Genomic DNA, 26,264 nt, shown 5'->3' with positions numbered 1-26,264 from the left:
AGGGAGCCTACAAGAAGAATAGAGGGAGAATATTCAAAAGGCCCTGGAGTGCCAGGACAAGAGGGAATGGCTTCTTGTGGCTACCGCTGTAGGCAGTGAGCCCTAGTGACCGATGCCAGATGTGCGATGTGCGCGGTCACAGATACCGCCGAGCGCCGGGAAAGGCTGGCTGTGACACAGCCGGGTGGCTCGTCCTGCCGGGGCGATCTTTATGTACGAGATTAAAAACACCGGGGCCGGGTGAGAGAGATGCTGCGGTGAACGCACCCGGAGGGAGAGGAGTGGCGGGGGTCCGGAGCAGGGCCGTGGGTACCGGGCGGGCGGGTTCAGCGCGGGGAGCCGGGATCACGCCCTCGGACACAACCCCGTGCTCAGTGGGATGCGGGAGGAGCCCCAGGTCCCTCCCCCCGGCCCCGCTCCGCCCGGCTCCCCCTGCTCCCGCCCCGCTCCCGCCCCCCGGTCCGGCTCCACCCCACCGCCCGCATCCCTCCGGCCCCGCCTCCCGCCCCTCGGTCCCGCCCTGCCCCGCCCGCATCCCCCGGGCCCCGCTCCACCCACATTACCCTGCCCGGGCCCTGCTCCGCTCCACCCCAGCGCCCGCATCCCACCGGCCCGCTCCTGCTCGCAGTCGCGCCCCGCTCTGCTCGGTCCCCGCCGCGCTGCCCGCATCTCCCCAGGTCCGACCCCTTCCCGCATCTCCCCAGGTCCGACCCCTTCCCGTATCCCCCCGGTCGCGCTCCGCCTGCCCGCATCCCGCCGGTCCCCCTTCTCCCACATCCCCCTGTGCCTCCATCCTGGCCCTGCTGTGCTCCCCCCGCCCCGCCGCGCTGTGGCCGCCGCGGGCAGGGGCCGGGGGGCGGCGGGCGCTGCCATGCGGGCGGGCGGCGCCGGGGCGCGGGGCGGCTGAGGGCGGCGGCGGGGCCGCCCGCGGGAGCCGCCGGGCCGGCGCGGAGCGGCCGCAGGGCATGCCAGCCGCCTGCCCCGATGTTTCACTGGAGCAAGTGGAAGAAGAGGATGGGAGCGAGCGCCTCCTCCTCCAAGAGACCCGTCTTCGACGAGCGGGAGGACGGTGAGTGCGGGCCGGGAGGCTCCGGGATGCTCTGCCCTGCCCTGCTCCGGGATGCTCTGCCCTGCCCTGCTCCGGGATGCTCTGCCCTGCCCAGCCCGGGATGCTCTGCCCTGCCCTGCTCCGGGATGCTCTGCCCTGCCCAGCCCCGGCGTGCCCTGCCCCGGGGCGCTGAGACCCCCCGCCCGTCACGGGGGTCCCGCAGCACCGCTACCGGCGGGGGAGCGGTGCCGGGGTGTGGGTGTCGGGCCGGGCGGTGCCTCCCCGTGGGGCGCAGGGACTCTGTCCGCGTGTACCCCACGGGCGCCCCACGGACACGGGGCAATTGTGGTTAAAACCCGGGGCGACTGAGAAAGGGGCGGCGAAGGGACATTTCATCAGTGAAGTTTCAGTCTGTGCACGGACAGCCCCGCTTTTAACGAGGAAGGGCCAGGTGCCGCCGGCCATCAACGCCCGAACACTGCTGTCAGTGCAGAGTGCCTGCTTTGGGGTTTTTCCCAACATATAAGTTGTGGGTTTCTTTTGTAGAAATACATCACGAAATACCACCGTTGCATTAGACTTCTCGAGTGCAGGGTGAAATTGCAGAAGAGCAAAGGAAGGAAACTTTGGTTGCAGGTGGAGGAAGAGTTTGGGGAGCTGTCGGGTCAGCTGATGGGTGCTGTATGGCCGGGGCAGCCCAGCGCTGCATTGGCCCTGGGGCACCAAATGAACACGGGCAAAAATCCCCGTGTGCACGGAGTGCTGGAATTGTGCTCTGGATAAACCCGGAATTAGGTGTGTTCATTTGAGTCTCTGAGTACAGTGATGGGCAGGTCAGGGTCTGCTGGCATCCCCTCGCTGAGGGGACCAGACCTGGCTGTGCTGCTCTGGCAGCTGACAGGGGTTAAATCAGGCAAACTTTTCTTGGTGCAGGAGCTGGTTGGTTTCCCCAACACGTTTTTATTAGCAGTTCACAGCAAGCAAGCTGAGTAAAAATGCTTAAATTGGAGGCTTCGCTGCAATTTCATTCTGAAAGCAAAATTTCTTTCTGTGAAGCATTTCATTGTGCCCTGAGCCTGTGTGCAACCAACCAGGGAGCCTGAGCTCTGCAGGTGAATGACCACTGACAGGAGTCTCATTCATCAGGTGCTTTCAAGCAGCGCTTTTGTAATATGTCCTAATTATTGGGATGTTACTTTCTTGATATCTCCTGCTTTTCCATTATTCCTTGTTGGTGTATGCTTGGAGCAATTACAGTGTTGTTCTGGTGAACTCATATTTACTGGCACAGCATGGTTGCTATGGTGATCTCTGAAGACATCCCAATAACTTCCTTAGATAAAGAAGACAGTTAATACTTGGGGTTTGTATGTGACATAACATGGAAGAGTTACTAGTGATGACAATTTAATGTGAAATCAATTCAAAAAAATAAAAAGGAAAACTACTGGTTGGTATGTGAAATTTTGCCCAAAGGTGGTTCCTGGTGATGGATCTCTGCTCGTGGATGAGTCCGACTCAGCCAAAATCCATCGAATGATCCCTGGGAATTGTGGCAGGGTGTATGTAAATAGAAGGTTAAGGTTTATTGTAGTGAGTACTAGCACAAAGCCCAATATTTTCCCTCTAAAAATAAATCCAACTCTAAACCCTTACAGTCTTCTTCCTTGACTTCCTGGGGACTGGGGACTCACTGCCTCCTGTCACACCAGTGTGGCTGGGCTGGCAGGCAGGGGTTTCCTGGGGCTGGGCAGTAATGTGTTTGCTCTGTCTCAGTGTAAAACTGACCATGGAGGGTTATCTGCTGTCAGCCTCAATGTCAGAAATTGCCCTTCCTCCCCAGCCTGCATCTGTCCAGCCCCAGCTGCCTGCTCCTGGATCTCACCTGGATAAACGGAGGACTACCTGTGTCACACCCCTCTCTTGCTGTCAGGGCCGTGGCTGCCTGGTGTCCTCACTGGTGGGACACGTGGAGTCTGTTACTCCAAGGATAAAACTTCATATTCCTGAGTCTGTCCTATGGATCTTCTCTAACCCTCTCCATTTTTTTCAGGATCTCTTTTGTTAGTGCTGGTATAGGGCTCATTCTCCAGCAGGGCTGTGGTCCAGGCTGGCTGGTGCTGGTGCAGTCAGTGTGCAGGGCTGGCTCCTCATCCATCTGGGGCCAGGCACTGTGTGGAGCTGTGCCTGGGGAGTCATGCCCGAGGAACAGCTGTGCTGCTCCCTCCTTGTTTCCCTTCCTGGGCGCTGTGGTGTCCCCAGCCCCTCAGTTTTCCCCCAGTTGAGGTAATTTCCCTGGCTGTGAAGCTGAGTGTACCTGGTCCTGTGTGTTGGGGACAGCGCATCTGACTCCCTCTGGGTGCCCTGCCTGGCTGCAGCCTGCACAGTGTGTACACCCTGCTGCTCCATGTTTGCACATAAGGCCTTGGAAATATCTCTGGGCATTTCAAGTGGGGATTCAAGTAATAGAAAAGCTGACTGTGAAAGGACAGTGCCTGCACATTCGTGTTTACTTCCAAGGAACACTGGTATGAGGGAGATGGGCTTCCCTGGCTGTGGGAGCCATGGCTCCAGCTGGTTCCAGTCCCACAGAAAATCTGGCAAGCTGCACATGCATCAGCTGGGCTCGAACTCCAGCCTGTCCAGCTGAAGATTCTACCTCAGCTTGTTTTTAGCGAGGTGTTTTGAATCCTGTTCCTGAACAGAGGAAATTAATTAATGGGGAGGGGAAGGAGGAAAAACAAAGTAAGGGAAAAAGTGGGAAGAAGAGGACAAGGCAAAAGAACGGAGGGGCTGCAGGGTCGAGCCCTTGGAGTTAGAGTGCACTGGAGTATGGTGGGCTCAATAAACTCACTTGAGTTATAGTGGGCTTGTGGGTTCAGTGTTATCACCATGTGCTGTTTTCTGTTGGGAAAAACTGGCCTTTGTCTGTAGAGGCTGTTCAGGGTTTGTTATTTATACCTGTAAGAATCTTTTAAAAACTTCTCACCCCTTGAGGGGATTTGTTCTCCAGCCCCACAGAAGGCCCAGGCTGGGTGGTCACTGCCTGCCTGCCAGATGTGAGACATCTCTCTGCATAGGGCATGGAGCACTGGGGTGTCTCTTAGAGGCACAGAATCACTGAGGTTGGAAAAGCCCTCCCAGCCCATGGAGTCCACCCTGTGCCCGATCCCCACCTTGTCACCCAGCCTGGAGCACTGAGTGCCTCATCCAGTCATTCCTTGGACACCGCCAGGGATGGGGACTCCACTGTTTCTTTATGTCCTGTCCCTTGTTCCCTGGGAGCAGAGCCCAACTCTCACCTGGCTTCACCCTCCTGTCAGGGAGTTGTAGAAAGCAAGAAGTCACAGAACAGCAGTTGTGAGGCTTGTTTGTCATGTGGGCAGGAATTATTGTCTGTTGTCATTTGGGGAAATGGCCAAGCAAGTTTTATTGAAAACCCCCTCCTTTTTTTTTTTTTTTTTTTAATTATTTTTAAAATTATTTTTTATACTAAGTGAAGCAAACCTGTCATTGTGCAGCCAGTGGGAATGTTTCAACCCAGATATTTAAAAATTGTTTAGCAGAGTGGCTGGACTTGGGCATCCGGGCTGAGCAGGAGGAAATACAGGGCACACTTAGTGCTATTAGCACTGCCCACAGTTGTGTTGTGTGAGAGAGGGGAAAACCACAGCATGATGTATCTCTCCATGCAATTACGTCTGAAGAGGAATTTCAATAGTGCATTTTGGTTATGGTTTCTCCTGAATCAAAGTGGCTTACTAAAAAAACTGTGTGTAAATATACATGAAAATCTGTGAAGCCATCTGCTGCTTCCTGCTGAGCTGTGCCTCCCCTCGCTGACATGAGGCGAGTGGTCTGAGGGTTCCTGCTCATGTCCTGAGGCTGAATTAGTTTTCCAGCTGATGTACAAGGTTTTGATGCTGCAGCTCAGTGACTTTCACCATGATTAATATTTTGCCTCGGTCACTTTTTTTCCCATCCCTTGCTTGACTCTCTCTGCCAGCGTGCAGATGGTTTTTCCTAAGGGGGTCAGGTGCAGACTTCTGGGCTTATCCTACTTGCATCAAAATCGTCTTTTAAACACAAGTTTCCAGTTTTACAGCCCATGGGTGCAGCTCTCCCAGTTAAGCAGCCTGACTCTGAGAAGTGTGTGCTCAGGGTTAGTCTGGGTTGGGTGGAGTGTCTGTGGTGTGTCCCCTCTCAGGGAACAAGCTCTCTTTGGAATTCTTTGGCTCAGATAATACTGGGATGAGGCAGCAAGCTGGGGTTTGGGGCTGAAACCCCAACTGCAGGGGCAGCTGGCAGAGTTTGGGGGGGGGTTGTGCAGGGTGCTGTGATCAGTCTGCCTGTGGCTGCGTGTATTGGTAGATGTGGGTCTAAAAGGTTTCAAGGAGTCGCTCTGAATATCTGCAGGAGCTTCCAAGCGGAGAAACTGGTCTCTAAAACGTGGCTCTGTGGAAAACCAGGAAACCCTTATGCAGCTCATCACTGCTTCTCTGGCTGTGCTGTTTGTTGAAGGGTCCAGCTTTAGGGACACGCTGGGTCTGGGGGGGCTCTGAAGCCCCTCTCTGCCTCCCCACCAGCCTCCTCATCCCGGCGGGGATCGACGCGGGAGGCCGGAGAGCCTTGGCAGCCGTGCATGGCATCCGTCCCCATGGAAACGGGCGAGAAGCTGCAGAACCTGGGGGAACGTGCTTAAAATAATCCCCATTTTCATTTCAAGCCATGTGTTGGCAGCGGTGGGGTCACACACCCCGGAGCAGGAGTGGGCATCCCTCCTGCCTCGCCCTGGGCAGTGGGAACGGGAGCGGGAGTGGGAGCGCTGCGTTTGTGGAGCTGTTGGTGAACAAAGGATGAACTGTGGGTGCGGAGCCCACCTGCCTCTGGCTCCCACCTGGCATCTACAGCCACCTCCTCTGAGCCTGCTGGCCACGGGGTGCTGGGTGCCTTCGGCTGCAGCTTTGGGTAGGTTCTTATACCCACCTGTCCTTGTCATCTACATCCCTGGGAATTCAGGGATTCAGTTGTCACAGCCTGGCAAGTGGTTTGCATTCCTCCTTTTACTTCCTCTGTCCCGCTCCAATGGGAGCATCGTGTCCAGCCTTCTCCACAGACCTCAGCATTAATTTTTTAGAGTGGGATTCTTCTCCATAATTGTTCCAGGGGTTGGGACCTTCAGGGAAACAAGAGCATGCTGCTGGGCAGTCGGAGGTGTTGGAGCAACAGGGATGTGGAAGGACAGGGAGCAAAGCCTGACCTGCCTTGTCCTGTGCCCCTTTACCTCTGCAGTGACACAAACCCTTCCAGCCAGGTTTGCCTCAGATCTGGGGGCATCCTGCTGTGCCGGGATAGAGATCTGGGAGATAGACTCTGGGACCAGGAAAAGTTTCTCTCCCTCTCCTGAGGTGATCAATGCCATAAAACATGTGCTGCTCTTTCTTGGGACAGCTGCACAGCCTGGCCTACTCCCCTGGTCCCTGGGGGCCAGGGCAGCCCCTCAGCATCGTCCCTGTTCCCACTGCTGCTGGCTGTGCTCCTCCTGCCTTGGCTGCTCCTCGTGGAACCCAGCTCCATTGCCTCAGCTTGGCAGGGATTTCAAGCTCTGGGCAGGAATTTAAAGCCCTGGGCAGGAAACATTGCCCCTTTGATTTGAAAGCTACAGACAAATGCCCCGTAAGGTGGTTGTATAATCCCAAATACTACTTATGGTCAGTTAGAGGTGTGTTAAGCTTCCAAGCTCTGCAAACCACTGACTAAAGTACTCCTTGCTCAGATTGCAAGGGGAACTTTCTCCATAGCCTGAGTCTTGCACGGCTGTGGGTTGGGAGCACAGATGCCTTTCCCTGTTATTTAAAAACAAGAGAAAAAGCCCTTCTGTATTATCAAAGTGGTAGCTAAGTAAGTAAGCGGGGGGAGGAGGGAGTGGGAATTGCAAGGAGGTGTCAGCAAAGCTGTGTTTAGTATTGTCAGTGGGGCTTTGTTTCTGCTGCCCCCAGATCTGTGGAGTTGTGCCTGTGCTTTTCCCAGGGACACGCTCCCTCAGCAGGATCACTGCCCCTTCCAGCAGAGCTAATGCCCCTTCTTCTGGCTAAGGATGGAAAACTTTTCAAGGTGTGAAGCTTTGCAGTGTGTCGTGTAATGCAAAAATAGGTTAAATAGGTTAAATCCTGGCAATTCAGCAGTTCCAAGTCATGGAGGTGTGTGTTATCATGTACATTGTTGGGAGTGCTGGCTCCTTCTCCTGTGGTGGTTAATACCTGTGCTGTCCCTCTCCACACTGGTGGCTGTAGTCCCTTCACAGTAGTGCTGACACAAATCTGAACAAAAGCCATTCTTGGTGGGCTCATATGCCTGTGGGAGATCTGAGGAGAGGAGGTCAGGGTAAAAAGAGCCCTGAGGGAAGCTGGGGCTGTTCTTATTGAGTTGGAGTAAGAAAAAATCAACAAACATGGTGGCAGTTTGAGGGACGTTTAATAGATAGGGAAGGGCAAAGGCAATCAAGGAAAAGTCATCGGGAAGAACTGTTCAAGTGAAATGTTAGACCAAATTAATACTCTGTGTGTTCTGTGGAGGCCACGGTCCTCACAATGGGCTTGGAATGGGCTCTGTGAGTTTGGGCTGGTGATCAGCACACCTTCCTCACCATGTTCCCAGTGCTGGCATGGTGACCTTGCTGGCTCAGCTGGCATTCCCTCCACACCTGCAGCTGTGCTTCCTGGGGTACGAGTCCCAGGACATGGAGCTGATGCTGCCAGGTCACTCAGAGAGACCAGCACCGGCTGCCAGGAGAGCTGCGCCGTCAGTGCTGGCTGCGGGGGCAGCACAAGGTCACCTCATACTGTGCCTGGTGGAACGTCAGCGAGAGGCACTTGACAAGAGAAACCTTCCCAGAAATGGAAAAAGCTGCTCTTTTTGCAGTTTGGTGCTTTCACCATCTGAGACTGGGGTGCTGGTTAAACAGCTGGTTGGGTTCTCGGTGCAGCACATCGGCGGGAGGAGGGGTGTGTGCCCATGGCCACTCAGGGAAGGGGCACCACGTGTTTCCCTTTAAATATTTAGGGATTATTTAAATATTTTTTTAAAAAATTTAAATATTATTTAAATAAGCCCTTATTTCTTGTGGGAGTGCTTGAAGTTGAGTGTTGCTCAGCCACAGTGGTGTTCTGCCTCCGGGTCAGGACTTGGCTTTCAACTCACCGTCGGCCACAGGTGATTCTCTGTGAGTGTGGCCTGGCTGGACATAGTCGGGCAGGGGACTGCTGAGGGATATTGCTGAGCCCGTTGTTCACAGGCAGCCTGGGATGTAAAAGCAGCTTCAACTTTTCCCACTGTTTTCCGTGGAGCTGCTCTCCAGTTCCAAACACTTTGTCCCTCCGTAGGCTGTGAAGCCTCTCATGGTTGCAGTGGTTGTTACTGTGCAGTTTCTACCACCTCACCCCAGCATCCTGGAGTGAACCACCCAATTAATCATCACTAACAACTTCTGTGGCCACAAGGCATAGAGAAGTACCACAGGGAGCAGTAGCAGTCTCCGAGGGAGGGATGGTATATGGGGTGTACCCCTGAGACATGGTGTGTGCCAGCACATCTCAGGTGTGCACCAGGGAGAGGATCTGTGCTGGCTGAACCCTGCTTTGGTGTTTATCTCCCAAAGTACAGAGCATCAGGACAGCCCAGGAGCGGCTCAGCTTCTCCATGTAAGAGAAGTGTCAGTGTCCTCTTTCCCTCTCCCACTGTTCTTCAGGAATTAAATTGCTTTAGGTGACAGTTATGGAAAATAAAAAGTGCTTCGGATGTGTGGGAACAGCTGGCTCTGAGCACTGCCAGGCAAGGAGACGTGACAGTGTGTGAATGTTGATGTGCTCATTTACATCTCAGGTGGTGTTCACGGGCTCTTCCAGTAACTGGGACTGGTGAGGAGATGCAGGCACTGAATGATGTTCAGATGGTCACCTGAAGAATTCCCAATGTGTTCTTACTTCTGATGCCTGACAAAGGTCAGAAGGAAGGGCTGGGAAGGGCTCAGGCTGAAGCTTGGGTTCATCTTCTAAGCAGGTAGTTCTCGGTGAGGATTAGGAGAAACACTTTGGGTGAATCTCCTCTTGCCTCTGCTGTTGGCTGGATACAACTTTACCTCCATAGCTCAGTGCATTTCGTTGTCAGAAGGATATAGATCATCTCCTCTGAAAGGTATGTAGCATGTTAAACTGCCTTGTGAAACAAATGTCACGGAATCCACGGGAAAGCTGCGTACTGCAAATTTGCTTGGTGTGTCACTGGTTTCCAGCCTTAATGGGAACTGGCAGGCAAGACCAGCAAGCAAGGAACACAGAAAATGATACACATTAGGCTTGGATTGTTTGCACTGTTGGAAAACGTGCTTTATTCTTCACAGAAAATAGGGCTAAAGCTTGGTCCCAAATAATTTGCACTTTAAAGGCTCAGTGCTGCATGTGGTAAGCACATGAATAATTCATACACATGCAAACAGGCCCCATGATTTCATATTTCAATGTGATTCTAGATTTGCTCAGAACTTTGAACTGGCACTGATTAGTGGCTCCTCCAGCACAGAAGCAGCTGAGCAGGACCTTCAGCGCAGGGATGAAATGATCCCTTCTCCCGGTGGTGCCAGCTGTCTGTCTCCATAAGGGCTGGGAGCTTCCCCGTTATCTCCACTCAGGTGGACTGGCCAATGGCTCCAACAGTGTTCAGAGCTCAGCACCTCGAGTTCCTCCTGGCCCTGACCTTGACATGTTTTGTTTACTCCCACACACTCCTGTAACTGGTACAAACACTCCCAGGAATGCTGTCCTAGGTCCGAGCTGTTGCCATGAGCTCAGCACAGAGCTCTGAGTTCCCTAAAGGGCAGACAGTGCCTGTTCAGGGAATGAATCTGTGTTGAGGGAAGGGGTGTGGATATGTCAGCAGTGGTGGGCAGTCACAGGGATCTGGGAGCAGGTGTTGGCTTGGGGTCTCTGCCCTGGCGTGCGAGCGTGCCTGGCTCACCCCTCCAACAGGTACCCCTGGTTGGCTTCATCCCGGGATTTTTGGAGTAACTCGGTAGTGCTGAGGTTTAGGCACAGCTGTAACAGACAACACAGGCAGGAATTCTGGGTGGAGCTGAAGGGTAAAGAGTTGCTTATGTCGAGGTGATGATGGTAGCACCGCATGGCTCCCTGTCCTCCGCCTGCGGCTCCTTCGGGAGTCAGACCAGGGGCAACCTGGCAGCTGCCTTAAGCTGCCAGTTCCTGCCTGAATACTGGGTCTTTGCAATGATCTGTTGGTAACACCTTTAAGAGCAGTGACAGGCCAGGAGCTCTGTGGCCGCTCTGATGCATTGTGTGCCACACAGGGGGCCAGGGGCACTGGCAGTCGCTGCTCCTCTGCTCCACTGGGTTTTATTCCACTTTAAATGCCACAGCAGGAGCATCGCAAGCAGGTGTCAAAACAAGCACAGCTGCAGCGAGGCGAACTTAGGGATTGATTAATGAATAGTTTCAGCCTGTTGTGTGTTTCTCTACATGGCTTTCTGATGTAAAGATCAATGTGTGAATTTATTTAAAAAATAGCAGGTTTCTTTTCAGTAGAACAAATTGCTTCTGTTTATCAAAATGCTGAGTAACGTCAACAAACAATTCAGTCACTGGTTGCCCCTCAGCACTACTTCGGAAGTTATTTTAGTTAGTGTTTCCTCTGGCCTTGTTTGGATTTTTCCATGCTCTTAGGTTGGTATCTCCTAAGGCAGCCCTGCTTCCCCCCATGCTCTCTCTGGAGGCCACTCTCTCTGCTCTGTGCCAAATTGGGGGTTTTCAATTTCTGACCTTTCTTTTGCTCTCTCATCAAGGCCACATGGGGGTTATTCCCAGCAGATTTGCTCCCCAGAGTATTCTAGTGCAGCTGGAAGTGGGCAGATGGGTGGCCCCGGTGCCCCCCGGGGGTGTCGCGTGTTGGTGGTGGGGATGCTGGGTGAAAGCAGAGCCCTGGGGATGTGCTCAGGTCTCACAAACCACCCACGCTCAGGCACCAGTGTGTGTGTGGCTCTCCTAGGGGTCACCTCAGCCCCCCTCTAGCCTGCAGTGGTACCCCCTGGAGGGGAGGGCGATACCCTCTGCTCAGTGTGCCACTGTGAGACCTGGCTTCCCTCCTCCCTGTGACTGGAGTTCTCTGTCAGGAGATGTTCTTTCCAGCATGAGTTGGTACATCACTGTTCTCCAGAGAATTTCTTATCACAGAAGTAGGATGCCTGCTTTCCCCAGAGAATTTGAACTTGGTGAATAATTCTCTTTGACATCCCGCTGTGAATTTGGGGCTGCTCTTTTCTTGTGGAGTTGAAATCAGTTCTTAGCGGTTATGGCCATCCATCCCGTGCTCCTGCAGGTACTGGGTGGGCCATCCCGTGATACTCAGTTGCTTGGATGCATCAGTGTGGTCTGTCCATTGAGTGAATCTGTTCTGACACCTCCAAAAGAAAGAACGGGCTTTTGTTGACTTCAGAGAGCACTGAGGGGACGACTGCTCCTACCTGGGGTCAAGCAAAAATATCTTCAGGTATTCATCGCTCTCTTGTGGCTTCTTTTATTCCTTCCCAGATTTACTGACATCACCAGCATGTGTTACTCATTTATACTGTCTTGCTCCTAATTTTTCCTTCCTTGTGAGAAAGAGCCCCTTCCATTGCCAGGGCTGTGGGAAACGCCTGCCCAACCCAGTGTGTGGCAGAACACAGAGCCATGTGTGGCAGGAACACCGGCAGCTGCAGGGAGACCAAACCCCCTCTTGGTGCTGCCTCGGTGTTGGTGCTCACTGGGTTTGGAGTCAGTGGATCCCAGTGCCATGTGCTGCCGTCACGTTGCCGGTGCACAGCCTGCTTGGGGCAGGTGGATTCCCTCCTGAACCCTCAGTGAGCCAATGGCCCTGCTGGGCCCCATGTCTCCCCTCTTCAGCTGAGTTTGTCACAGAAGGGAGGGGCAGTGGAGAAGCAGCGTTCCCACAGGCATTAAAATGCTGCAGCAGCAGCTCTGCCAAGCGGCGCATCCATTGATCCCAGCCAAAGGTATTTTGGGAGCGTGTCTGCTTGCTGCTCATGAGCCTCCAGGACAAAGATAGGACCATGAGCCCAAAATAGCGCCCTGGAGCCTGCACACCCCACCAGTGGCTGCTCTTGGGAGGGAAATCCAGAGTTTGTTTTCAAGTCATCATCGCTGTGTTGACAAGGCTGTCGCGGGGAAAACGATCTCAACTGGGAATGTCTGAATTAACTCCGAGAGCAGTGTATGCACATGCAGACAGCGCTCACTGCTCACTACCCAGTGTGAGTGAACAAAGGACTTGTTGGCTTTTTGAATAGATATATCACACAGAGTCACTGGTTGGGAAAGACCTCCAAGACCATCGAGTCCAACCTGTGCTGGATCCCCACTTGTCACCCAGCCCAGAGCACTGAGTGCCACGCCCAGTTGTTTCTTGGATACCTCCAGGGACAGTGACTCCACCACCTCCTTGGGCAGCCCCTTCCAATGCCTGACCACCCTCTCCATGAAGAAATTCTTCCTGGTGTCCAACCTGAACCTCCCCAGGTGCAGCCTTGTTGAGGGAGAAAAGCTGTTGAGCTGCCTCAACTGCCTGTTGGGGGAGATGAGGTTTTTCTGTTGTGGTTCAGTGCCAACCCCCTCTTAGAGCTGTTGGGTGAGGGGGCTCCTTTAGACCCCTGTGTGTGAGAACTACTCTGCTCCTGAGCCACCGAGGAGTTCGTGGTGGATGCCCGTGTGTTCATTAATATGCATGTGTTAAAAAAACCCCAACCCCAAACCAGACATCACTGTGTATTTCCGTGGTGCTGATCCATCCAGTTGCCAAGAAATGAGCATAGCTGCCAGTCCAGCCCTTTTTCAGGAGATTTTTTTTTCTATTCTTTTTTATTTTCTTTGTGGTGCTCCAGTGGGGTGAAACGCTGCAGCAGAGACCACCTTTCACTCCTGTAATTGTGTGTGTGCAGCAGTGTAATTGTGGAGTGTTAGAAAGCGACACCCACAGATGAGAAGCAGGGACAGAAGTGTCTCTGCTGAGTTACTGCTGAGTTAGTGCTGGCTTCCCTTTGTGTAGGATCCAAATAGTTTGTGCTCACAGAATCCCAGACTGGTTTGGATTGGAAGGAACCTTGAGGATTATCCATTTCCAACGCCCCTGCCATAGTCTGCTCCTCCTATGGATTCACTACTGCAGTAGAACAGTCGACAGACTGATCTGGCTGGTGCACAAATGACTTTTTTTGGTGTATTTTCCCAATGTTCTGATAGTTGTCACCAGCCCCAGTGACTCAGCAGGAGGAACAAGACTGTCTTTCATGCCCCACAATGGATTTGCTGGTGTGGCAAGTAGTAAAAGCCCCTTTTGATTGAAAACCAGAAGCAGCTGATTGTAAAAAAATATTCCTGAGGCCTTGATGTTACAAAGAGTTCTTGTCCCGGGGCTGTTACACACTGAGCCTGCAGGAAGCTCCAGTGCTTCTGGATTGATTTGGGAAAAGCAGGGATAATCAGGAGACATAAAATAAATGATAGAGAATGAGGAAGGTTGTTTCCACAAAAGACCTAATTTTCAGTCTCAGACCTCTTAAAGGCTCTCATGTAATTTAAAAAAAAAAAAAAAAAAAAAAGGAAGTGCTGAATTCTGTCTTGTTCTCAGCTGGTTTTAGGTTCTCGCTTAAAAATGCTCATGTGGGATCGTCACACGCCGGTTGCCACTGTGAGCCTAGTAATTTTGTTACAATACCTCCGTGTTTGTTGCTGCATAGAACACGAAGTTAAACAAGAAGCGGGCAGCTCCTTCTCCTCTCTGCCCTGAGCAGCCTTTGTGGCTCTCTTTAGGTGCACAGGAAAAATACGCCAGGTCTGAGGACTTCAATTACCTGCAGTGATTGGATTTCATGTGGCTCTTTCTTGGAAAAGCATTGGTAATTCTTAGCATTGCTAACTCTCCTATTAATTAACGTTTAAAATGCTCCAAATACCATGTGAGGGCCTTCCCAAGTGATGTGGTGCTGAGGTTAGCCATGGTCTGTCTACCTTGAATGTCCTTGTAAGCCATTTCCCCCATCTTTTAATACAAAGCCTTGTTGTTTTTCCTTCTCCCAAGTGGCTCCATCTCTCCAGGATGCAGTTTTGCGGTTGCAGGAGGGTGGGATACTCTTACAGTGGGATGAAGTGCATTGGATTTCATGGTAGCAACCGGTCCATCTCTACAATTACTCTTGCTGCTTGTTATTATCTATATTTCCATGGCAACAGGAAGGTCTGGTCATGGACATGGGGCTGCTGTGTGTGGTGCTGATGTGGGAGCAAGGGCAGAGGCCCCTTTGCCACCTGAGCCCTGGCACCAGGGCTGCTCTGAACAGGGAGCAGCTCTGGCCTCTCCCTTAGCAGAAACTCTGCCCATCTTGTGAAAAGCTACTGAGTCATTTTGTTCTCATTTTCTTCTCATTTTCCTTACCAGCACTCCTTAACTTCCCGTACCACGCCTACTCTCAGTGAAATCCCTGAGCCATCCCAGCTCCTGTCTCCAGGTGTTGTGGTACCAGCAGGTACTGATGGGATCCAGGCAGCCCAGGCAGTGTCAGTGCATGCCTTGACAAAGTGTGAGTGTCCCTATTGCTCCCTGAGCTCGTCAGCCTGTGAGTGGTAACACAACCTGACAACTCTTAAAAAAACCTGACTGGAGAATCCGTTCTCCCGCAGTCTCGGGGCGCTGCCTTCCACAGGTTGGCTGTTGCTATATAAAGAAATAGACTGTTGTTTCTAAATTTACCCTGTTAATGTCACAGAGCATAAAGAAAAATAGCAACAATAAACTGTCATTTTTTGGGCAGGGAGTGATGCAGGAGTGATGCCGTGGTGGCTGTGCCTGGCTGGCTGGTGCTCTGTGTTTTCTCCTCTCCCTGTTTAACTACCCAAAGCTGTCAGGACACGCCTGTGTGTGTGGCTGTCTGCACTCCAGGGACCCCTGCTCTGGGTGCTTGGCTGCCAACTCAGGCTCTGACCTTGTCAGAGGAACAAGAAGGGGAGCAGAGCAGTGCAGTCAGCTTGCAATGGGGTTGGGACGTGGCCTTTCCATGGGCAGGTGGGATGGGAGCCAGAGTGGGAGCTCTCTGGACAGCTTCTCCTTACATCCCTCAGCTCGTCTCAGCTGGTGTTCCTCACGTGGACCTGCTGTTGGGAGTGTGATTGGGGTTTTTCCGACAGACCCAAGATCAGACTTCCCATGTGTGACCTAAATGGCAGCTCTGTTGCCCAGGATTGTTTTAAAGCCTTTCTGGGAAGCCCCAGTGCTTGCAAGTTCTTCGTGTCCTAACACAATGCAAGTTTGGCATAAGGTTTGCTGCAAAGTAGGTCTCAATGCAGCTGTGTTTGTAGGTGCTGAGCTCAAGCAGAGCTGTACAGAATTGTCAGATCCATGTCCTACATACCTGGATTCCTTCATACATAAGGTGCATCTGAGGGAGATGTTTGGTACATCAGGGTGTGGTATGCACCTGCCTGCAGGTAAACTCTGAACGGATTTGTTGGCTTTTGTTATGGGATCAGTGTGCCCCGAGCTGGGTGACACACACAAATCCTCCTGGTTTTGTTTTTTTTTCCTCTGGGAGCCCAATGGCCACCCTGCTGCAGCATGGAGTGAGTCAGCACTGGAGAGGTGGGTTTGGTGGGAGGGATGAACAGACCTGACGACCTGGCCAAGATCTGCCCCTAATTAAAGCACTCTGCGTTTGTAGGGCAGTGAGACGCCGTTAAGAGGTGCTTTGCTGAGTCTGCTTGGGTGACACTAATTACTGGCAGTTAATTAAAAAGCAATTAAGACGAGAGCTCTGAGGGATGCGAGTGAGGGTGTGGGGTGGCTTGCTCTGTTGCTCTTGCTGCCTTTTCTGTCTGTAACCCTGCTCTCTGCACCGTGGCTCTCCCATCCCTAATGGAACACCGGCAGCCGCTCCCAGTACCTGGCCATTCATCACCCAGCCTCTCCACCCTCCATCCACCACATCCACCACCCACCACTTTCATTTTTCTGTTTCCACTGCGAATCTATATCAGCAAATGAGCAAAATAAATGTTGCTTGTTTGTTTTGACAATTACAGTACAGATTTAATTACGCTCCTTCTTCCTCGTATACTGCTGAATGTCATGTGGTGTGTTCGGCGTAAACAAAGATGTTCTGCTAATGTGAGATACAGTTATTAAAGACACACTGTCAGGCTGCAGCCTCGTCTCTGAAATCAGAGTCAGCTGGAACCCAGCTTCCAGCATCTGTATTCTCATGTTCACGTGCTGCCTGTGAGGATGTGGCAGATGCTGAGCAAACACGTCACTGAGAGCGACTGGGTGAACCGTGGGGAAGTGAATAAGGAAATGGAAAAATAAGAGAGAAAACCACCCCTGTGTCTTCAATTATTTTGAGGCAACAGCTTCAGGTATCATAGCAGGAATACAATATTTCAGTCTCAGAGTGAGTTCTCTGTTCAAAACAGTGGGGATCCTCAATTGTCACCATGAAAAGGGCCCGATTTTCCTGCTCATCACTTACTGCCTTTGAAGGATCTGTCTTAAAACCTAAGCCTATTGTGTCATGTGAAAGCAGCTGTAGCATTGTCTGGCGATGGTAAATTGGCAATGACTTTGCATTTCATAATTAGTTAACAAGGAGTCGCTTACAATGCGCACGTCTCTCAAACCCCACTGAAATGTGCAGATGCCTGACATTATTAATTAAAAATAGGAACATCAAATGCTCTTCTATGACAGTTCCCATTTCCTCTCACTCTGCTGGGCCACTGACAGGGACAAGGATGGATTAAGGCAAGGGTTTGAATTCCTTCCTGAAAAATGCTTTGGGGCTCCAGGGTGATTTGGGGGTGGGGCATAAGAACCCATTGACTGTGTTTCAGATCCACCAACCCTCGTCCCTAAGGCTCCCAGCTGGGGCTCTGTGAGCATCCCCTACTCCTGGTTAAGGTTGCTCTCTCAATTAAGTCTTGCCAGAAAACCTCTCAAGGATATAATTCAAGGGAGAAATTATTTCTAGAGATTCTTGTCAAATTACAGTGAGCCTTTAATTAAATGAATGTCCATTACTTAATGGCAATTATAGGGAGAAAATCCTTACTTCTGAGAGAGGCAAAGCTCCACTTTCCTAAGGAAAATTTGCCTTTTAAAATAATAAGATGAAGATGGCTTATTCTGCTCCAGAACTGAAGCCTGAAAGGAATGATTGTCTGTCCTTGGAGAGATTTAACTTGGCAAGAGAAGGGCACTGGCAGTGTCTTTCTCCCACACTGTGCTGTGGGAGCTTCTCTCCCCCATGGCGTGGAGCTGACAGACCTGTCAGTGCTCTGGAGGTGCCAGTGCTCCAGGCCTTGCTGTGTGTTTGCCGCTCATCCCCAGCCATTCAGAACATTTCACAACATTTCCCAATCAGCCTTGAAACGGGCTGTGTCACCAGAGTGGTGCGAGGAGGGTGATGGTGGGAGGATGCAGAGCTGAGCTGGGGGAGCCATGTGGGTTTGAGCCCCAGCAGCCGGTCCACGGCTCATCCCAGCCTTAATCCCACCTCGCTGCAGAGCTTGGTTTGGCAATGAGCGAGAAAACACGGCCCAGTCTTGCTGGTTTAGAACCAAAGGAGTGTTTTTGAGATTTGCCTTACGTCTTTTGGGTATTTTTATCGTCTGCCTCATTCGAACGGTCTCAGCTGAGTCATCTCATCCCTAGTTTAGATTTATGCTCCTTCTACGCCTACTCCAGCAGGACCCAAATCCTCCCGGCACAGCCTGCTGCCGGCCTCGCTGGAGTCATGCAAGTCTGGCATTAAATTATATGGGCACTGGGTCGAGGAGTTATGAATATTGATATACTTTATTTAGCAGCCTTCTGCATTTAATGAGTGTCCATAATACAGTAATTCATAATTTATCACGAATAAGACAATAGATTAGGTTACAATTTAATTATTGCTTATTTTTGTAGCCGTTGTGGGGTTTGTGTAGCAAAATGCAGACAGGAAAAGCAACCTTCCATAAATTCCAACCCTTCCTTTGCGCAGTGGATTAAGGGAACAGCTGTACCCCCTCCAGTGGCACTGCTCATAGGAGGAAATTACAGGACTCTTGTCTTAGTAGAAACTTTGTCTGGTTTTGAAATTGCAATAATCATTATTCCAATACTCTGGTGATAGAAAGTAAGGGATTCACTGACGCAGATTTATGGCATTTTTTGTGCTTGCATTGACTGGTAGTGTGTGACAGGACAAGAGGATACAGCCTCAACCTCTGCCAGGAGAGGTTCAGGTTGAACATTAGAAGAATTTCTTCATGGATAGGATGGTCAGGCATTGGAAGGAGGTGGTGGAGTCCCTGTTCCTGGAGGGATTCAGCCTAAATGACTCTGTGATTTTCCTTCCACAGCCACTTGGCTTCTGCTTATTTAATGAACAAACCTCCTCCAAGTGGGGACAATGGACAGCTGCTCCACTCGTTTTATTCCAAATGGTGAATATTGTATTTATGAGAGAGAGATCCAAATATGGTCCATCTGGTACGAGTTACTCAGCTGTTCACTTCACAGAGAAGAGAACGTTTCCGTGTCTCTCCCGTGATGTTCACACAGAGAGCTGAGCTTTTTAAAGCTGTTTAATGTTTTTCTTTGCGGAGGGGTTGCGTACACATGAGAAATTCCATGAAATCACGCACTCTGTGTTCCTGAAACACCAGGACTGCCAGTGTGTGTCAGGGTGACAGGGTCTGGCCAGGGCTCACATGCAGCTGCCTGTGCTGTCTGTGGGCTGTAGTGGCTCAGATGAGCTCTCCCTCCCACTGCTCGTGACCAGCCAGCGCCGCCGGCAGGAGCACCAGGAGCACACCTCTCTTCCACTCACTGTGTTGTAGTGGCAAGCTGCCAGATGTCTTCAAATGGGGCAAAATTGGGCAGACCATCACGCTGTGAGCACAGTCAGGCTCAGGGTGGCTGTGGAGGCCACCCCTTGTGGGTGCCGGCTCTGGGAAGGCGGTGGCTGATCCCAGGCAATGCCAGGGGATCCAGCCCCTGTTCCCTGGTGTCTCCCCAGCTGGCTGTGCCATGCTCCGAATGCCTGGCAGCTCCTCTGGGCTTGGCTAAAGTTTGGACGCGGTGGTTAGAGATGGATGGCACAAAAAGCTTTAGGAACTGGAGGAGGAGTTTGTTGCCAGAGACTTTAATTCTGCATTGAGCGTTAGGGGAGCGGAAGGAGTCAGACACACTCAGGAGAGAGCCAGGAACTGTCCAGAAATAACATCCCGTCTTTCCCTCTTAAAGCATTGAGAGTTTCTGATTGATTTCAGGGGAAGCAGCACTGGAGACTGAAATGAAGGAAAGTTGCAGGAGATGCAGTAGGTCAGAGATGAGATGGTTTAAAGGATCGGTGAGCTGGGAGTTGCTAAGAATAGAGCGAGACAGAGCGGAGTGTCAGGCAGTCTGGGGGTGCTCCTGCCCATGCAGCGTCTCCGGAGATGGCAGCAGCGGCAGTGCTGGGGGACTGGGAGGAAACTGCTTAGGGAGCAGCTCCGCAAGAATAGAAGCTCTGCCTGGAACTGGGGAGGGGTTGGGTGCACAGTGAAGCCTTGACAAGGTGGCTGCTTGGGGAGGGACTGAGGTGGACCCTGGCCAGTGCCCAGGACCTCTGACCCATAAAGGTTGACCTTTGGTCTGAGACCAGGGGACAGTGCCAGAGGGAAGGAGGGAGGGAGGGAGCACTTTTTCCATCTGGGGGACAAGGTTGGGCACTCTGGAGAGTGTGTGCTGACCCACTGGGTTGGGGAGTGGTACTCGCAGTGCCCAGTGCCAGGAAGGACACGGAGGAACAGCTGCCCCCATGGGGGGTCTGAGCTCACTCTGTAGCCTCAACCCCTTTCATCTGTGGCTTTGTAGAAACCTTACCTGGTTTTGAAACACCAATAACCATTATTCTGATACCCTGGTAATAGAGTCAAGGGATGCACTGACACGGATTTATGGTAGTTTTCGAGCTTGCACTGACTGGCAATCTGTTAATATTTTTTCCAACTAGTTTATGTTCACTGTATGCCACATTCTTTCCATACAAACATTACTATTCTATACTGGTTTTGAGTTGATGCTGGCCAAAGCCCTTGGAGTAGGCTGATGGTGAGACGTGTGCTTGCTTCATGTCTCCAGGTCTTCCATAGTATTGGGTTACAGACTCCCCATGTCAGTGTATTTCCCTTCGGGCTCAGGAGACATCACCAACAGTCCCTAGCTCCCCCTGAACTATAATTAGTATGGTTTCTGGCCATGCTGAGCTGTGAGGACCACAGGGTTTCCTCATGGTGGACATGCCCAGCTAGGTAAGCAGAACCCTCTGCAGGTGTATCTGCCACTCAGCGCTTTTCTATGAAAAAATTATTATTACATTTTAGAAACTAAATTTACTGGAAAAATTATTTCTTAAGAATTCTTGATCACCTCAATGAGAAAGGAAAACAGTTTCAGCACACTCAGAAACGCACTGGCATAAATGGGAATAAAAGCCTTTGGTTTCCTCCGTGTGTGCTGCCTGGCAGGACATGTGCTGCAAGCAAGTGCTGCAATTGCCATTTCCATAACACACACACACACATTAAATTTTGATTCACGTCTCTGACATCTAGAAAATTGCTCCTTAACAAAAGGAACATTATAGTCCTACTATGAAATGCAGGCTTGGTCTGGCCACATTTTGGATAATTCTACCCCATTCTTTAGAAAATTGGGTTTATTACTGATAATTGGGCTTAAAGGAAGACTGTTTAATCCTGGCCAACCCAACTTTCTGGGACATTAAGTTCTAATAGGCAGATATAAACTGGTCTTAATGGATGAGTCTGACATCATCTGGCTGCTTATTAACTATTAAACCTTGTTTCAGTAATTCTCTTGGCAGCTCTGTGTGTGTTGCCATAGTTTCTTTGTTAACAGAGCAAGACATTAATGTGTTTTGAGTACTTCTTGCCCAAAAGACATGAAAAAACACCTTATGTCTAAAGATGCAAACTGGAGCCTGTTCCAAGCAGTGGCAGAGCTGGTGTCCCACCATGAAGCTCTGCAGCTGGTGGCACATGGGCTGTGGAACGGTGTTGGAACACCCTCCTGGTGTTGTCTGGCCTTTGCACACTTTGGGCAGTGATCAGTTAAATGTAGGGTGTGTTTTAGGCAGTGACTGGGCCCCACCAGAGGGGAGATTCCTGATGCTGTAAGGTGTGTTTGGCTGGGGACTCTCAGGGACACCTGGGGACAGGGTCCCCAGGGCTGGGTAGGATGGGGCCTCTGGTACCATTCCCCATTTTTCACCTGGGAGATGAGCTGTACCCTTTTCATCTCTTTCTCCTCATTGGCCACTGGCATCCCCTCCAGAGTCATTGCCAGAGGGTACCATGGTCAGTGTGACCTGCACAGCCACACCTGGGCTGGAGCTTGGGGAGGACTTCAATAAACATACATAACGTGTAATTCATTTCTTCTCCTCATCCGTGGGATAGATCAAACTGGAGGATAAATAGGCTGAAATCAACTCCTGTCTCGCAGCTGACAGTCATCAGCTTCAGCCTGAATTTACTGAGCGAAAATCTGTGGGAGATCTGTGCAGTACTGAAAGGCTTTTGTAAGTAATTACAGGCTTAAGGGAAGTTGTAGCACTGGATGGTGACAAGTGGTATTTATTCCATATTTTGTTCGATATTGTAAATTACATATTTATTAAAAAAAAAAAAAACACCAAAAAACCAAGCGCTGACTGGACCAGCATCTCCTCCCGCACCAGGGACGTGGTGGTAGCAGCAGCGTCTGGGTTCCCCCACTCCTGCCGGAGCCAGTGGAGTCAGCCAGCAATTAACACGGCAATTTTAAAAGGAAAAACAAATGCCTACGTACATGCAAAGTCAGCCTTGGTTTGCTTAGAGCAGCTGGGAAGGGCCTTTTGGGGAGAGGTTCCTGTCTGGGGATGAGTCAGTGTCAGCACTTGGTTCCGTTACCCTTGGAGATGCTCTGTAGGAATTCCAAGCAGGTAGCTGAGACATCCATACTGTTTACAGAAAAAGGCTGAAATGTTGCTTTGCTGGGATGCTGGATGGGATTTGGGCCTCTCTGGTGTGGATGAGCCAGCTCTTTGCTGGGCAGGTGTGGGATCAGGAGTCAGCAAGGGCGGTGCTTGGCTGTATTGGAGAAGAGGAGGAAGCACTCAGGGTGCCGAGATTCTCCTCTGCTAGGAGCAATGCTGAGATCAGACTCTGATTTCGTGGAGTGTTTTTGTTTCTTTTGGAACTTCTCCTCACTTTTTAAGCTGTGTAATGGTGCAGCTGGATGGTGAATGATGCAGCACAGGGAGGGATAGGAGGGAGAAGCGCTCGGCAGGTTGTTGTGATCCCCAGGGCCGGGCACTGACAGGCTTCATCCTGTGCTGGGATAAGCACAGCTCGAGGGATAACAGCTTAAATACCTTCTGGAAAAGCAGCACATGAAGAGGAGGAAAACGGCAAGAAAAAGTAGGGAATTTTTGGAAATGCAGAACTTTTTTTCCCCCATTTTTCCCCCATGGCCCCAGGAGTATCATTTGTGCTTGGATGAGGCTGTGGTAGGACACTGGTTTAAAGCTGGAAGGGACAAAGCAGGTTGTGTCCTCACAACTTTTCCAGTAAGGTGTATCTACGTGCCTGTCAGACACTGCCTCTCCATTACCATGAGTGGGAGATTTGGCCCCTCCCCTGGCAACAAATCCCTTCCTCTCAGTGATCAATTATGGTGAGAAGGTACATATTCTTCATTGTATGGAGATATATATATATCCATTATAGTGACTTTCTGACTATTCCTGGATACTACTAAGCTAATTTAGGAAACATTTACTCTTTCTCTCTCCGTTTCTTGATCAAAAGGAAGCAGACTTTGAGCAATTTTTTTCCCCAGGAGATAGAAAAGTAGTATTTGCCTTTAGGGAATAAGGAGAGAACACTTTCTGTTCATTAAGTCTAACTGGAAAGTGCTTGAGATGTCAAGTGTGAAAACAGAGGCTGAGAGAAGGGGAAGGTTTTGATTTTTATTCAATTGACTGTACAGTTTATCAGAAATTTTCTGAATTTTGACAATTCTCAGTGCTGTTAATAGTAAGATGCACAACAGAAGATGTGGCCAAACCATAAGGAAACCAGATGGAGTACAAGGAGTTGGAGGAGGGATTTGTGGCAGTGTCACAGACAGGTGAGGAGACTTCTCCTTGATGGAGAGGATCTTAACAGTAGGAGTAGCCCTCAGTGTTGACCCCACCTGCTTGTTGAGATTGTCTTCCCCTCCTTTTTTTTCTTGGGGGGAATTGCACTAGTTTGAACAAAGGCAAGACTTGATTGGCATTTTGGGTATTTCAAAGTTATGTTTATGAAACTTTTATAGGAGATTAGTCCTTTGTCTACTTGGAGGTGCTTTTGGCATCAGTTAGGTGCTGGGTTTGGGGTTTTCCTATTTTTGGGTGTGAGTCTCAATGTGGCTGCACTGTGCACTCTCCTGGCAGCCAAACGTGGTTCCTGCCTCCATGGCAAGGGCTGGGGAGGCTGCTGCGTGATAGCGAGAAACCATGAGTTTACAGTGTTGTTGTGTTTAGTCCATCTGGTTTGCTTAAAATGAGGATGGGACAGCCTGTTCTGGGAGAGGGACATCAGTCCCCAGCACAGCCCCAAGCAGTCCCCAGCTGTAAGGCTTCCCCTGCCTGGGCTGCCTCGGCTTCTGTGAGCATCTTCAAATTACAGCGTGCAGGTTGTTAGTGTGCAGCTGCCACACAGGGATATTGTCATGTGAGGAGCTGCTGTAAATCCAGCGCATCAGCAGATGCATAATCTGGAAGATAAGTCGTGGTGACATGTACCCGGGAGCCCATCGGCTCCAGATGGCACGATCTGCTCGTCTGTCATTGTTATACCGATCGTGGGCCTTTCCGAATGCACCCGCATTCCGGCTGTGCCGTGGCCTCCCTGCCACGTGGCTGGAAAGAGGGTTCTGGTGGGCAACAGCCTCCCTGCTGGGCTCTGCTTCAGCACCAGGCTCTGCTGCATTGAGTTGGCTCCTCTGCCCTGGGATGTGGTGTCCAGTGGCACCGCTCCTGCCTGGACGTGGCGATCCTGGGCACAGAAGTAGTTCGGTTTTTTCCCCACCTGGAAATAAAACTGCATAACTCTATTTACTAAGATTATTGTTGGATGAATTTCAGTTGGGAACATGCATATGTCCCCTGGTGGACAGGCACGTTTCCTTAGGCCTCAGACATGGTCCAGCATCATTGCACCAGTATTTATTTGGGTTAAGGTCTAAGTCGGCTGTAGAATCTATAGAATATAGTAGGTGTCCTTGTGCTTACTGGAGTCACACTTTCAGAATAGACAATGATGATTTAATGTTAATATTCATGCCTGTATTAGGTAATATTATATCTATTCAAATACACATTCCGAGCAATAAGAGGATCCCTATATTCCAGCTGACTGTTATTCCCAGGACATTTCATTGTACTAGACTTGTTCTGAGATGCTCGAATACCCCCAGCTTGGTTTTCCCTGTAACACCCAGCGGTGATGGCAGCAGCTCTGAGCACATTCTGTGCCAGACCAGCTGTCACTGGCAGAGGCCAACACCTTTGTGGGAAGCAGGAGTGAGCCTTAAATAATTATTAGACAAGAAAGGGGCTAATTTGATAATGAATAGTTTGAATGGCTCTTTGCAATAATGTGGCACCTGCTGTGGCAGAGCTGTTTCTGTAAGAACACTGTAGTACTTATGTCCAGCTGCAAAAGGATCTTTTCCAACTTTGCCTTGCTGGTGTAGAAAAGTGGAAAGGAGTTTACATGGATTAATAGGTCTCAATCAGGATGTTTCCAGCAGGAGCTGAGTGCCAGTTTGTTACGGTAGTTGAGTGGGAGGAAAGAAATGTGAATTTGTAAGTGAAACAAAACAGGAGAGGAGGAATAAGTACAGGTAGGGAATGAGGAGGGAGAGTTTAACTTCTAGATCTAGCTTAACCTGTATTCTCCTTTTGTATGTGAGTCCATCATCTGATAATTTCACATGATGTGAATTCTCTGCTTTGAGAAATGACAGAAACACAGAATGGAGGTTTTTCAGAAAGGGAAGGCTGGTGCCTCCTGAACAGGTATGAGCTTTTGCAGTCTGGATTGTGTGGGGTGTTAACATCAGTATGAGGATTTTAGATTGTGTATTGGGAAAATTTATTCACAGAAAGGGCTGCGCAGCCCCGACACAGCTGCCCAGGGCAGTGGTGGAGTCCCCATTCCTGGAGGGATTTAAAAGCCATGTGGATGTGGCACTTGGGAATGTGGGTTAGCGGTGGCCTTGGCAATGCTGGGGAACAGTTATACTCGATGGTCTTGGGGGATTTTCCAACCTTATATACTCTCTGATTCTGTGAGCAACACTTTTCTGAGCTATTTTCCTTTTCCCCAGCAAACGTTATGGGGTTGTTGCAGGCTTACAGGAGCGTGTTGTCTTTCAGAGCCTGGGCTGCACAGTGTGGCTTCTGGAACATTTTGTTTTCAGTTTAGACAACACTGAGAAAGTTTCACTTGGCCCCCCAGGAGTCCTAATTAACTCCGTCAGTGAATGTGCACTGGAATCATTAGATGTGTGTGGTTGGGTTTAGCTAAGGAGGAAGGAACATCGTGAGCCACCTGACTACACATAATTAAGTTTAAAGCATGAAGAGTTAATCCTGCTGTGAATTAAAATTTGTGCCTTTTCAGTGTGAACTCTGTATTTCTCAGTATATGGGTGTTAAAAGTTGGTAGGAATTAGTGTAAGCTGTTATTGAGCCGAACAATTGGAACGAGCTGAATGCTGGAATACGATTGGGAGCAATACTATTATTAGCACTTGTGTTCCTGAGTTGGTAATGATCGCTTCGACCTGCCATGGGAACAAACGATGCAGTAATTAATCCGCTGCATATGGCAGGGCAGCTGCATTCCGTGAGCAGCATCCCTCTCACTTGGTGTGAATCACAAACAAACAGGATCCCGGAGTGCGGAGTCACGACGGAGGGACCGGGGTTTGCCGGGGACTTTGTCATCGGGGGGCTGTGGACTGTGCTGAAGGGATGCTGAGCTGTGTCACTGGGCCTGGCTTAAGGCAGGTCTCTGGTGCT

The 26,264-nt window shown here is 50.6% G+C and overlaps 1 protein-coding gene across 2 annotated transcripts in view; it reads left to right on the top strand.

Annotated features, from left to right (window-relative positions):
* The first annotated feature begins 902 nt into the window (after nucleotides 1–902).
* STK32C (serine/threonine kinase 32C) overlaps nucleotides 903–26,264 on the top strand; it is a 66,638-nt gene continuing 41,276 nt past the window's right edge. The window contains exon 1 of one of the 2 annotated variants that reach the window (XM_050337563.1): nucleotides 903–1,069. In XM_050337563.1, coding sequence (XP_050193520.1) covers nucleotides 985–1,069 — 85 coding nt within the window. In that variant the 5' untranslated portion in view covers nucleotides 903–984. The remainder of the gene's footprint in view (nucleotides 1,070–26,264) is intronic. The other variant, XM_050337569.1, reaches the window with a different exon arrangement.

The sequence above is a fragment of the Myiozetetes cayanensis genome, unplaced genomic scaffold (assembly GCF_022539395.1).
Source record: "Myiozetetes cayanensis isolate MyiCay16 unplaced genomic scaffold, myiCay2020 scf10, whole genome shotgun sequence".
Lineage (NCBI taxonomy): Eukaryota > Metazoa > Chordata > Aves > Passeriformes > Tyrannidae > Myiozetetes > Myiozetetes cayanensis.
Note: the sequence above shows the minus strand (reverse complement) of the source record. Positions and strands in the feature narration are given on the sequence as shown.